General features: G+C 35.3%; 1 protein-coding gene across 4 annotated transcripts in view; it reads left to right on the top strand.

Moving 5' to 3' along the window:
* The window catches only part of SBF2 (SET binding factor 2), a 429728-nt gene that overhangs the window by 259759 nt on the left and 155197 nt on the right, over nt 1-14772 (top strand). For all 4 annotated transcript variants that reach the window (XM_019656204.1, XM_019656206.1, XM_019656207.1 and 1 more), the window contains 2 exons: nt 3353-3462; nt 4913-5062. In XM_019656204.1, coding sequence (XP_019511749.1) covers nt 3353-3462; nt 4913-5062 — 260 coding nt within the window. The remainder of the gene's footprint in view (nt 1-3352; nt 3463-4912; nt 5063-14772) is intronic.

Genomic DNA, 14772 nt, shown 5'->3' on the forward strand with positions numbered 1-14772 from the left:
TGGGTGTTTTTTTTTATTTGACCCCGTTTTACATTTTCCCCAGATTTCTTGCCTTCTTTTAGATTAATAAACTTTTTTTTAATTCCATAATTTATCTCTGTTGTCATTTATACATTTGCTTACGGTTCTTTTAGATACTTACCTAGAGACTAGCCCACATCCATTTTTGTCAGTTCAGCTTTCCCCAGAAACTTTGGTGGTCAACCTAGCCATATGCCAGAATCAAGCCTGGATTCTCAGCCTCTTATCTGCACCCATATTGGCAAATCTCACTGGGAAAAGTAGATGGTTGTGTCTCTCCAATCCTTTCCCATCTCCAGAATTTTAGGCCCTCTAATCCTGTGCTTCTGTAGTGCTCTGATATATTTAAATAGTTTTTGCATTTTATCTGACTTTATAACTATTCCTGGTGGGAGTTTTAGTTTGCTAGAAACTGTTCCATCATACCTGGAAGTGAGTGTAATTTTATTATTAATGGATAACAATATATAAATATATTATTTATGTAATACTAACGATTTATGTATTAATACTTATGTAATAATGTTAATGTTACTTATTATTTATTTAGTAATGTTAATTTGCCATTATTTTTCTAAAAATTAACAGCCTTTACTTAAATGTTGATTGTACTTTTACATAGAGAAGAGGACGGAGAACGTAGACATTTAGGGGAAGTAGTTATTTTTTGAAGGATTTTGGTTATGTAATTTTAATATCCATAATGTAATTGAATTCTCTATTTAAATACCCACATGAACAGATTAGAAGTTTGTTTAAAATTTAATTTGCTTGAATAATAGCCCCAATTGTCTCAATATTATCTTGGTATACTCTCTTCATTTTCAGTTCACATCAAATTCTCTTTTTAGATGCATGTGGAATGTCTTACTGTAATCGGTGAGAGAGGCACACATGACTCTGTATTTGGCCCTACATGTACTTCCTGTAAAACCAAAATACATGAGTGAATGAATGCAGGGGCCCGAATCCAACTTTCTGGTTCATTTGGGTGGATCAGAATCAGGATTTCCCTTGTACTAAAATTAAAAGCTATGAATATTTCGTTTTAGACGATACTCATTTAATGAGTGTGGCATTGCTCTGTCACCTTAAGAGACATTTGCATTTTGAGAAGTTACTTAGTTTCCAGCTGTTCCTCAGAGAGGCCAGAGTAAAGATGATTGTCTGGCACTAGCATCTGATAGCCAAAACCTTAGAAAGGACGCCTGGGGAGTCAGGTACTCATAAACCAGAGCTGTGACCAAATGTTCGAAAGCTAGTATTAGAATGCCACTACTGGGGGTTTGGCCAGTCCCTGAAGTATCAGTAACTCCAAGTGAAGAACTTTATTCTGGGAGTGAACCAAGCTTTAGTCTCCAAAGGGAAAATAATAATTCCCAGATGGTGAACAGATTCATTATGAGAAAATATGTGTTTTTGGTGTTTTTTTTAATGGCTTGTTCTGAAGAAAATTTAAAATACTGCTGAAGAGATTTTAGAATTAAAAATTTATAAACATAGCTTAAAAGATGTTGCTCTTTCAATAAAGTTATATGGTATTATTTGGAGACTCTTAAGAAGTTTTCTATTCTAAATATAGATTGATTTCTGTTTGAGTCTATACCACTAACCTACATGTGTGGGAAGCACCAGAGCCTACAATTAAGAATGAGCATTTCAGAAGAAAACTCATGTGAAATTATCTATTTAACCATCATGGTCATGCAGAAAATTAATGTTACATTATTAAAATGATTTGAAGAAAACTAGTAAATTCCAAGTAAGATCTGTTGTCGCATTAATTATATTATACCTATTGATTTCCTAATTTTGATAAAGCACTATAGTTATGTAAGATGTCGCCATTGGGGGAAGCTGAGTAATGAGTGCGTGGATCTTCTCTGCACTATTTTACAACTTTTTGTGAGCTTATAAATTTTCAAAAAAAATTTTTTAATGATTTGAAGGAGGGGCCGGCTGAGTGGCATGTTGGTTAAGAGCTGGCTTGGGACGCCAGCTCTGAGCAGCAGGGCCCGGGTTCGGATCCCACATATGAGGGCCAGTGACACTGCCCTCCACAGCTAAGATGCTGAACAACAGCTCAACCTGGAGCTGGGCTGCCGTGAGTCGCCAACGACAGCATAGGCTGCAGCCCCTGCTGCAGTGGGTTGCCATGGGCTGCTGTGTGTAGCCAGCAGCCAGTGTGAGCGGCCAGCAGCCACCATGAGCGGCTGTCCAGAAGCCAGCGACTAATCTGCCTCACCAGGGAAGAATGCAATGATGGTGCCAACTTGGGCCAGTGAAGCAACGTCCTCCACAACTAGACTGAAGAACAAAAACGACAGCAACTTGTCTGTTCCCCTTCCCCCAATTCCCACCAGTGTTCCCATCCCCCAATTCCCCAATAAAAATTAAAAAAAAAACTTATTTGAAGGATATGAGGTTTCACATTGATGAAATTAGAGATGCTAGTGGATTAGGTATGATAATCTTTCTTTTTAGGTATTGTGGGGAGCTGAAGGGATTATGCAGTTAGATTCTAAGAACAGCCATGAAATATAAGGGATCTTTCTTTTTGGCTTAAGAATTATTGATGCTACCTCATTTGTACAAATGATATAGTAAAGTTCTTTGTGAAATTATACTGTTTAACAAATGCTACTTTCATTTATATCATTCTTTTAATAAGTTAAATTTATTTTTAATAATTTTAGCCTATGTAAAGACCAGAATTATCCAACATTATGGTAGAGGTGACAGGTATAAAGTTCACAAGTCTAGAAAGTGACTCTCTCAAATTTGTGTAATAATTATTTGGCTATGATCATTCCTCTTTTTGTACAGTGCTTCTTGAAGTCCCCTGTACTCTAATTTGTAGGATCTAATTTTTTGTGGTCTCTGGTTTTTCTTTGGTAATGTCTTAGACATATCAACTTCTTTTTCCATTAATAGTCCTCTTACATGTAAACATTAGCTACTTTTGTCATGTACTCCAAACATTTCTTATCAGTTTGTTTACAATTAAAGTTAAAATAGATTTTTAGCTTTTCTTAATATAATTTTACTGTGCAAAGTGAATGACTTTGCATAAGATTTAAGTGTATCATTGGAATTTATTCTGTAAAATTATCCTCAATAAACCATTGACAAGCGGACACTTGAAAACCAAAAGATATAATGAAAATAATGAGGTGGAATACCTTCAATGCCATATAACAAAGGAAAAAATAAATTCTAGGTGTTGGTTGGTCATATAAACAGTCATAGAAACTGTAAACAGTAATATTTCCCTTTTGTAATTTCCAAAGGAGTTTAATTTATTTGTGTTTTCTTTATATTCCTTTACTAGTTTCGATAATGGATAAGGTGACAACAGTTTTCAACAGTGCACAGAGACTGGAAGTTGTTAGAAACTGCATCTCATTTATATTTGAAAATAAAACATTGGAGACTGAAAAGGTAATAAAATACCACCTTTCCCAGTAAGAATTCATCATTTTCCTTTCAGATTTATTGAGTTGTCGGAAAAGTCATGACGCATTTTTACAACGAAAAACAGAAAAAAATGCATCATGACTTTTCCGACAACCCAATTCATGCTTGGCTTGCTAACTGACTTCTCCCCTAATGTCATTTTTGTTTTCTAGCAAGTGTTTTGATCATTTTAAATGAATAGTGCCTAAGATTTATAATCTTAGCCAAGCCTAATTATATGGCTTCCAGAGAAATACTGGTAGTCATTTTGTTCCCTCAAACTTGCTGCATTGTCCATTAAATCCCTTTTTAGCATACTACTTAGAAACTTAACATTTTAAATATAATTTTATTTATTGCAAAGAATCAAATCAGAATAAGAAGCTGTGGTATTTGACTTAAATGTACCTCATTAAAGACATTTTCTAGCCTTTTTTAATAAAACATGCTAAACATAATGTAATCTTTCCTTAGCGATTTGTCATAGTTCTGAACATCTATTAGAAGGGACTAGCGTGCCAAGTAAAGCGTGAAGTTTCTACCCTTACACTAAATGACCCCAAGCTTCTTTATGTTTTGAGGTCGTTTGGTTTCTGGTTTTTCTTAGAGTTGAAGTGTTACAGACTTTTTTTTTTTTTTGCTTCTCTTGCTTTCAGCTTTCACATCCTGTTTCTTGTACCTGCCTGTAATAATACTATGCCCTCCAACTCCGAGGCTTTTTCCCTTCCTTTTTATTTGCTGCTTTGTCTGTTTTTTTAGGTTTTCAAAGTTAAATAAACCTATTATTACTTTATATAAAGTATATTAACTAGGCTTTACATGGTGAACTGGAAGAGGCATTCTTGTGGGTGATGAAATGAAAGAATTTTAATGAATAAACCTAAAATGTCTATTTGTTGCCTTGAGTCCTTTTTCTTTCTTTATTGTGACATTGAAATGATGAGAAGAGACTAGAATTTTCCAGTCACAAATTAAAGCTGAGGAGTGATCACATAGCTGATCAATTTAAAAGTAGAAAACCACCTGTGTTTCTTGTTATTTAAATTTTTCTTTCTATTCTTGCCATGGAGATGTGGTCAGTTATTGAAAGAAGGTGTGTAAGTGTCTATGGCTTTGACTTGTGATCTGAAGCAACAGTCATTTTGGTGACTAAAGTTTTGATGAGTTTTGTTTTTTTTTAAAGCATAGTTAATGTTTTTTTAAATTTATCACATAAGCTAATTCTGCTTATTTTTCATACTAGTTTACAAATAAAAATAACTATAAATCCACTTATTTATAATTGTTCTTAATTTCAAAGCAACTCTTCTCTAGTTTAATTTTACTAATAACTGTTAAATGGTTTATAGGATGCACTTAAATTTTCAGTGAGACTAAAATTTAATTTTTTCCCCCAGTGGTATCTTTTGCTCACTTCTGCCTCTCTTGTCCTCAGACCCTTCCTGCTGCACTGAGAGCCCTTAAAGGAAAGGCAGCAAGACAGTGTCTCACTGATGAGCTGGGTTTGCATGTCCAGCAAAACCGGGCAATATTAGACCATCAGCAGTTTGACTACATAATAAGGATGATGAACTGTACGCTACAGGTAATTTTTAGTTCTTTCAGATGATTATTCTTATTTGAGAATACTTTTTATTTTTCCCGGAGATTCAGTAATTACTTATATATGAAGTTCTTGAGCCTTCCACAGCTTATAGGATGAAGAGCCAATATCCATACCATTTCTGTCAGAAACAGTAATTTATTACTCCGTATAAATATTAAAAGTTTTTCATTCTTTGTTTTCTCTTGAGAAATAATAGGCTATTTTTACTAGCTCTGTAAGCAAGCTTTCTGAAAACAAAGTCATCTTTAAAATATCTGATTATGTATTACTTAATGTCTGTATTCATGTCAGCCCTTTCTAGTCAGTTTTCAGTTGTACTATTAAGGCAGAGGTCAATGAATGGTGGATAATCCAAATGACAAAATGAATCACTCAGCTAAGTATTTACTAAGCACTTTGCATGTATGAAGCACAAAAATATATTTCTAAATGGCTTCAAAATATGTGTATGATCTTACAGATATCAACTTCCCACAAAATCATGAAGACATAATTTAGAAGAAGCAAATAATCTGGTTTCCCTGTCCTGTCTCCCTTTTTAGATATTCTGTGACATTGGCATTATATTCTTTACAAGTGCTGTAAAAAATCCTCTGTCAAACTTTTTGCACAAGGAAAAAAATGTAATTAGATATTCAGATTTCAAAGACAATCTGAGGGACTCCAGAGAACCTGAACAAAATGCACGTTAAATTCTAATAGATTGGAAAGTGAGAAATACAGGAAATAATTGATAATAAAATTACATGTGGATGAAAGAAGGTCAAATAAATGGAAAGATATACCAAGATATTCCTTGGAAGACTTAATAATATAAAATTATAAAAATCAGATTTCCCTAAAATAAGAGGCAGTGCAATTCCCATCAGACTCCCAACTGGAAGAGCAAAACCCTAAGAATTACCAATATATGCACTCCTTTTAAAAAATGTGAGAATTGGACTTTCAGGTATCAAAAATTTAAAAGAAGATATACAAGTGGCCAATTGATACATGAAAACGTGCTCAATGTCACGAATCATCAGGGAAATGCAAATCAAAACCACCTCAGATCTATTAGAATGGCTATTGTCAAAAAGACGAGATAACAAATATTAGCAAGGATTTGGAAAAAAGGAAACCCTTGTGCACTGTTGGTGGGAATGTATGGAAAACAATTTGGAAGTTCCTCAAAAACTAAAAAAGAGAATTGCTATGTGATCCAACAATTCCAGTTCTGGGTATATCCAAAAGGAAATGAAAACAGAATATCCAAGAAGTATCTGCACTGTCATGTCACTGCAGCATTATTCACAATATCCAAGATACAGAAATAAACCTAAGTGTCCATCAGTGGAAAAATAGATAAAGAAGTTTTGGTTTTTTTTAAAGATTTTTATTGGGGAATTGGGGGAAGGGGAACAGACAAGTTGCTATCCTTTTACTCTTCAATCTAGTTGTGGCCCAAGTTGGCACCATCATTGCGCTCTTCCCAGGCGAGGCAGATCAGTTGCCGGCTTCTGGATGGCCACTCACTGCGGCTGCTGCTACACACAGTAGCCCATGGCAACCCACTGCAGCAGGTGGGGGCTGCAGCCTACGCCTACGTCGGCGACTCACCGCAGCCCAGCTCCAGGTTGAGCTGTTGTTCAGCATCTTAGCTGTAGAGGGCAGTGTCACTGGCCCGCATATGTGGAATCTGAACCGGGGCCCTCTGGCATCCCAAGCCAGCTGTTAACCAATGCGCCACTCGGCTGGCCATTTTATTTTTTATTTTTTTATTTTTTTTATTTTATTGGGGAATTGGTGGAGGGGAACAGTGTTGGGGAATTGGGGAAGTGGACCACCCAAGTTGTTCTTCAATTTTCGTTATGGAGGGTGCCAGTCGCCATCTGGCTTCCCGTCTGCAGTTTGTGACCTATAAGCTCAAGGTGCTGTGTTCAATCTTAGTTGTGGTTGGGCATAGCCACCATCCCATGCGGGAGTTGAATCAGCAGCCTTGTTAAGAGTGCATGCTCTATCCACTGAGCCATCCGGCGGCAGCTCAGCTCAAGGTGCTGAATTCAGTCTTAGTTGCAGGTGGACGTTTGATGATGATCAAACAGGCAATCTTGTTGTTATACCAGCTGAGCCGTTGGCAGCTCAACGACAGCTCAGCTCAGGCACAGAGTCACTGGCCTGTGTGGGAATTGAACCGGTGTTTCTATTGCTCAGAGCTCGCGCTCTTAAGCCAACTCTTAACCAACTGAGCCACTCGGCCAGTCCTAGATAAAGAAGTTTTGTCTCACACACACACACACACACACACACACACACACACACACACAAACACATACACACAGGAATATTATTTAGCCATGAGGAAGAAGGAAATCCTACCATTTGTGACAACATGGATGGTGCTTGAAGGCATTATGCTAAATAAAAATAAGCCAGAAAGAAAGGCAAATACTGCATGGTGTCACTTATATGTGGAATCTGGTAGGGGGGGAAATAGTCAAACTCTTAGAAATAGTTGCAAACTTCTAGCTATAAGATGAATAAAGCCTGAGGATATAATATAAAACTTGCTGACTATAGTTGATAACACTGTATTATGTAATTTAAATTTGCTTACAGAGTTTTTTTATTTTTGCATAAAAAATTGATAATTATGTAAAGTGATGGATATGTTAATAACTCATTTGTGGGAATTCTTTTACAGTGTATGCAGATATCAAATCATTACAGTCTTACCATTTTATTTGTCAGTGGTACCTCAGTAAAACTTAAAAATTTTTTAAATTAGTTTAAGATTTTAGTAACTAAGACAGTGTGATATTGGACAATCAAACAAATGGACCAATGGAACAGAATATACAGTTCATAAACAGATGTACACATGTATGGAGAACGATTTATGACAAAGTTAACACTTCAGATAAGTGTCATGAAAATTTAATAAATAATGCCAGAACAATTAGGTTACCATATATACATAATGTATCGTGTACACAAAAAATGTAGATAACCTCCCACCATATACTAAAGTCAGTTTCATGTGGATTAAAGACTTAAATATGAAAAGCCAACCAATACAATTTTTTAAACAGAATAAAGGAGACATCTGTATGACTTTGGAGTGGGGAAAATAGTTAAGTCACAAATAGTGCCGACTTTAAAAGATTAATTTGACTACATTAAAATTAAGAATTTGTGTTCATCAAAAATACCACAAAGAGTGAAAATGCAAACCTCAGAGTGAGAGATGTTTGCAAAGCATATGACTATCAGTGGATTAGTATTCAGATTATAAAAACTCTTACAAGGGCCGGCCGAGTGGCGCGATGGTTAAGAACTCGCTTGGGATGCCAGAGGGCCCCGGTTCGGATCCCACATATGAGGGCCAGTGACACTGCCCTCCACAGCTAAGATGCTGAACAACAGTTCAACCTGGAGCTGGGCTGCCATGAGTCGCCGGCGACGGCGTGGGCTGCAGTCCCTGTGGCAGTGGGTTGCCATGGGCTACCGTGTGTGGCCAGCAGCCAGCGTGAGCGGCCAGCAGCCGCAGTGAGCGGCCGTCCAGAAGCCGGCGACTGATCTGCCTCGCCTGGGAAGAGCGCAATGATGGTGCCAACTTTGGCCAGTGAAGCAACATTCTCCACAACTAGATTGAATAACAAAACAACAGCAACTTGTCTGTTCCCCTTTCCCCAATTCCCCAGCGCTGTTCCCATCCCCCCAATTCCCCAATAAAAATCTTTAAAAAAACAAAACAAAACAAAAAAAACTCTTACAAATCAATAAGAAAAAGCCCAAATTCTAAATAGGCAAAGAGAACTAAAAAAGTAAAAGTAAAGGAAACCCATTTGGATAATAAGTGTATAAAAAGATGATCTAGGTCAATAAATGGAGAAATCTATATTAAAACCACAATGAGATAGCCTTTTATATTGTCTATTTTGTAGTAATTAAAAAATCAGGTAATACTATATATTGGTGAAATTATGGACCAAATGGAACATGTAAACTCTGCTTGTGAGCCTGTAAAATGGTATAGTCACTTTAGAAAATGTAATAAGATATACGATAACAAGAAATAAGATCATTTGTCATTTTTCTGTGAAGCTGAATATGAATGTGTTCTGTGATCCAGTGAGTCCATTCTTAGAGCAGCTCTTGCCCTCATGCACCAGGAGACATGCACAAAAATGTTCATTGTCTGAGATAGCAGAAAATTGGATACAATTCATATGCCAACCAGCAGAACAAGTAATAAATTATGGTATTTTATTTTATTGGAATATTATTTAACCGAGAAAATGAATGAATTACAGCTACAAGGAACAATGTGGATGAATTTTAAAGAAGATAATTTTGTGCAAAAATAAAAAGGCAATTCAATTATAATATGGTTCCATTCAGATAAAATTTAAAACATGTAACATTATTTAAGGATATTTAATTTAGAGATACAACATATGTGGTAAAACTAAAATAAAACAAGGCAACATATATATGTATATAAATTTATTTAGTATAAAATATATAGAAAATGATCACGTTGTACACTACAATTTTATTTGTCAGTTATACCTCAATCAAGGTGGCAAAAAAGAAAGTCAAGGGAATAATTAACAAATATTGAAGAAAATTACCTCTGGGGGACAGAGAGGAAGGGCAGTGAACATAGAGATCTTCAGAGATAATGGTAATACTCTATTTCTTAAACTAGGCATGTGAGTGTTCATTGTATCATTATTCTTTATGTAACCTTATAACTGATACACATTAATGTCTTAGGGCACTGCTGTTAGATTGTTTTGCAGGGTATATTTATCTTTTCAAACCCATTTCAAAGGATATCTTTCTCAGAAATTCTAACTTAAAATTAAGCATCATAATCTTATAGCAAGCACTTTGTATCTTCTTTAAGCAAATTGATAACATAAGTGATGATTCATCTTTACTGGAAATATAATCTTACTTTAGAGTATAAGAGACTAGCTATAATAGTTTATACTAGCAAAAATTGAAAGCAACCTAAATGTTACCATTTGGATATTAATGTAATTATGGTACAGCTAATCTTTGGAATATTGTTCAGCTATTAAGTAGAAAGAGGTGGATATATAATATATACCCATATTGAGAAACTTATATATTGCTAGGTGGGCAAAAAAAAAGTTACATAAAGTAGGTATGATTTTATTTATTTTTTACCTAAAATTATGTGTGTCTATATCATTCTCAAAATCTGAAAGGATATTTATACTAAATTCTTAATAGTGATTATCTCTGGCATATGGATTAGAAGAGTTTGGACCTTCAATATAAACGTTTCTTAACTTGAAACACACACACACACACACACACACACACACACACAGTAAATTGTATAAGATGTAACAAGCATCATTTTATAATTTTTTTAGAAAAGATTCTCATTTTTGTAGGAAGGAAATTATCACACCTTTATGAGAAGAATACAACATAATAAATGTTCCCTAAAATAAGCCACATGTCTTGTTACTTTGGTATTCTCATTATTCAGATCAAGGTCTCTAGAAGCCCTAAAGTTAGGTAATTTCCTGATTCCCTATACTAATTGGTGATAAAACTACAAAAACTATTTTAGGGTGCTTTCTACCATTAGTTCTGTCTGTGCTGTTTATTAACCGAAGAACTAAGTTATAAGGCTTTCTCTAAACTTAATTTTAGCATATACTAGTTAGTAAGTCACTTACAGAATAGTCAGATCCCGTTGGACTACAAATTTTTTTTTCCCTTAAATAATTATATTTCTGAAAAAAGAGGGCATGGATTTTTTTCCTGCTTTCAAATATACCTGGACTAATGGGCATGTGATATTTTATTAATATAATTCAGTATTTTATAAATCCTTAAAACTAGATCCTATCTTCATCCCAGCGCAGGCTGTTATTTAACATTATGTAGAGGCTCTTCTGAGTTATAAATGGACTCACATGTCCATTTATACTCTTATTTTAATGGGTTATTTATTACCAATTTGGGATTTATTAGTATTTGTATTCTTGTTATAACAACCTTACTTGTGGGAATTTAACATGACATTCTGAACATTTTTTACAAAAGCATAGAATTTCAAGGCAAAGAGGCCAAACATCTGTGTTGGTGTTTTAAAAAGAAACATCAACTAAATAAACTAATTTTTAGGTAAGGATTCAAAAACTTTGGTAATTTTTGCTTTTCGTGATCTTGAAGTTATTCTGTCTTCCCTATCCTCAAGGGAAAATGAAATGGAACATGAGTACTGCCAAGGTCTTATTCTGTTTATCAGGTTATTTCAATGCCAAGATCATTTTTTAAAGGACTGGTTTATAGCAGTTTTAAATTATTCCTACATATCATCTTATTTCAAATAACTGATCATATTTTAGTGTTTTTTATAACTGAAACTACCATAAATATCTAAAAATATCATGGCCTTAACTGTTTCCATTTTAACAGATAAATGATGAAAACTTTACATGTCAAGATCTTAGCTATGCTCTTTTAACAAATTATAATTTGAAAACCCAGTGAAATCCTCCATTTCCAGCATCACAACAAACTGCATGCTATGATGGATCTTCTCACTAACATAGCAATAAATCTTAGAAAAGTACCTCCCAAAATGATTTTGATACATTGTTTTTCCCAAGAAGAAAAGGAACCCTCTACTCTCAAGAAGTGGACAAATCAGGCCGGCCAAATGGCATGTTGGTTAAGAGCTGGCTTGGGACGCCAGAGGGCCCCGGTTCAGATCCCACATATGAGGGCCAGTGACACTGCCCTCTTCAGCTAAGATGCTGAACAACAGCTCAACCTGGAGCTGGGCTGCCGTGATCACAGCGTAGCCTGCAGCTCCTGCTGCAGTGGGTTGCCATGGGCTACCGTGTATGGCCAGCAGCCAGCGTGAGCGGCTGTCCAGAAGCCGGCGACTGATCTGCCTCACCCGGGAAGAGCATAATAATGGTGCCAACTTGGGCCAGTGAAGCAATGTCCTCCACAACTAGACTGAAGAACAAAAGAACAGCAACTTGTCCCCCTTTCCCCAATTCCCCAGCGCTGTTCCCATCCCCCAATTCCCCAATAAAAATCTTAAAAAAAAAAGAAGTGAGCAAATAGAGAGAACCAAATTCTGAACAATTAGCAGTTGGGAACACCAGATATGTGAGCACAATTAAGCCTTGTCCTCTGTAAAGAGAGCTGGTTGGACTTAAGAGTTTTGCATGAGGCTAGGACACTGGATGAAGAATAGAATAATCCCTATTCAGTGGCATGCCCCTCACCTTTGCTTCCAGAAGAAGCAATTGTAAATCCATTCTAGAAGAATGCCACCCCAGTTTAGGCAGTCAGGATCCCCGTAGATTAAATTCAATAAGATTCAAATCTTAATTTAAAAATGACCAAATACCAAGAAAATTAGCCAGTATGAATTAGTGTCAACAGAACCAACAACAGATTTAGACCCACCAAAGACTTTATATATTGGAATTATCCAATTTGAATATATAATAATTAAAATATTTAAGTAAAAGATGGAATACAAAATAAGCAACTAATTAGAGACTAATAAAAATGACCAGGTAAGTTTAAATTGTGTAATCATTAAAAGTAAAAACTCAGAGGATGTGGAAGACTCGATATTAAGATGTGAGTTCTCTGCAAATGGGTCTATGGGTTGAATGCCATGTCAAGCAAAATTATAACAGACTTTTTTCTAGACATTGACAGGCTGAGTCCAAAATTCACATGGAAATACAGAGGACTTAAAATGGCAAAAGCAATATTGAAAAAGAACAAAATTGGAGGACTTAAACTACCTGATTTCAAGACTTACTATCAGCCTGTGATAACAAGACAGTGTAATACTGACATAGCATCAACAGATAGATATTGGAAAAGAGCACCCAGAAGTAGACCCACATTTATGGTTTTTTTACAAAGACACCAAAGCAATACAATAGGGAGAGCAGTTTTTTCCACAGATAGTGCTAAAGTAAGTGAATATCCACATGGTAAAATGGATATTCTACCTCTACCTCACATCAAACACAAGAATCAATTTGAGGTAGAGCATAGACCTAAACATAAAATATAAAATCATGGAACTTTTAGCGGGGAAATATGGAATAGTTTTATGACTTGGGAATGGGCAACAGTTTTTAGGTCACAGAAAGTGATAACAAAAAAGAAAAAAATTTATTATTATACTTCATCAGAATTAAAACTTATGCTCATCAAAAGACACCATTAAGAAAATGAATAGGTAAGACTGAGAAAAAATATTCCCAAACTATATATGTGGCAAAAAAACTGGTGTGTCATGTTTATAGAAAGAACTTCTACAAGTTAAGTAGAAGTCAAACTAATTTTTTTAAATGGACAATTTGAACACTTTACAAAATAAGATATGTGAATGATCAGTAAACACATGAAGAAGTGTTAATACCATTAGTCACCAGGGAAATGCAAATTAAAACCATTATGAGATACTACAATTGACCCTTGAACAACGCAGGAATTGGGGACCTGACCTCCCCCCCTTTTAGAAAATCCGAGTATAACTTGATTCGCCCCAAAACTTAACTGCACTTGATTGTTCTTTGGTGTCCAAGAGGGATTGCTTTCAGGACCACTCCCTGCCAAGGATACCAAAATCCATGGATGCTCAAGTCTCCTATATAAAATGGCATAGGTCAATAGATACAGTCGGCCCTTTGCATATTCGTACCTCCAACCTCAGGCTGAAAAAAGTGCAGGCCAGAAAGAGAGCGAGAGAGAGAGAGAGAGAGAGAGAGAGAGAGAGAGAGAGAGAGGAGAGAGAGACATCTACAAAAAGAGTTATGCAAAAATGTTCATAGGAGTTTCCTTCATAATAGCCTAAAACTCGAAACAACCCAGGAGTCCATCAGTCAGAGAATAGATTTTTTTTTAAAAACTATCATAAATTCATACAATGTAATCCTATTAGGCAATAAAAATGAACAAGCTAACAAACAAGCAACCATTTAGATAAATCTTAACATTATGACATATTTGTCAAAACTAAGTGAGTGTACACTTAGTATTTGTATTTTTATTGTATGTAAATTGTGCAGCAAAAGAAAAACCTATAAACAAATATTGAACTCTAATGACATGCATGCTAAAGCACTTAGGGGGAGGTATAATTGATGTCTGATTTACTTTGAAAAGCACTAACAATATGATGGATTAATGGATAGGTAGATGGATAGATAAATGATAAAGCAAGCATAGTGAAAATTTAGTGATACATTTTAAGTGGTAATTATACAGGTGTTCATTATAAAATTCAACTTTGATATATGTTTGAAATTTGGAGGGTAAAATAAGTAAACAAAGAAACAAATACATAATTACAGAAAACTTAAGAGGTAGGTTAAAAGTCAGACTAGACCCAGTGAAAGAATTATTGTGAACTGGAATATACATTTGAAGCAATTACACATAATGGAGCAGAGAGAGACACGAAAATGTAAAATATGGAGGAGAAGTTAAGACACATGAAGGATATAATGAGATGATCTAATATAGTACTAGTCAAAGTACTAGTCTGTGACAAGATCAGGAACTTGTGCCAGAATGTAAATCAGTAAATTTCAATTCATCGAAAAAGTCTTATTGTGAAGAAGAAGAAAAAAAGTAAGCTACTAAGCTGTGGGCTCAATGTGATCTCAGCT

This window comes from Hipposideros armiger, unplaced genomic scaffold, assembly GCF_001890085.2.
Source record: "Hipposideros armiger isolate ML-2016 unplaced genomic scaffold, ASM189008v1 scaffold_256, whole genome shotgun sequence".
In the NCBI taxonomy this organism is placed as follows: domain Eukaryota; kingdom Metazoa; phylum Chordata; class Mammalia; order Chiroptera; family Hipposideridae; genus Hipposideros; species Hipposideros armiger.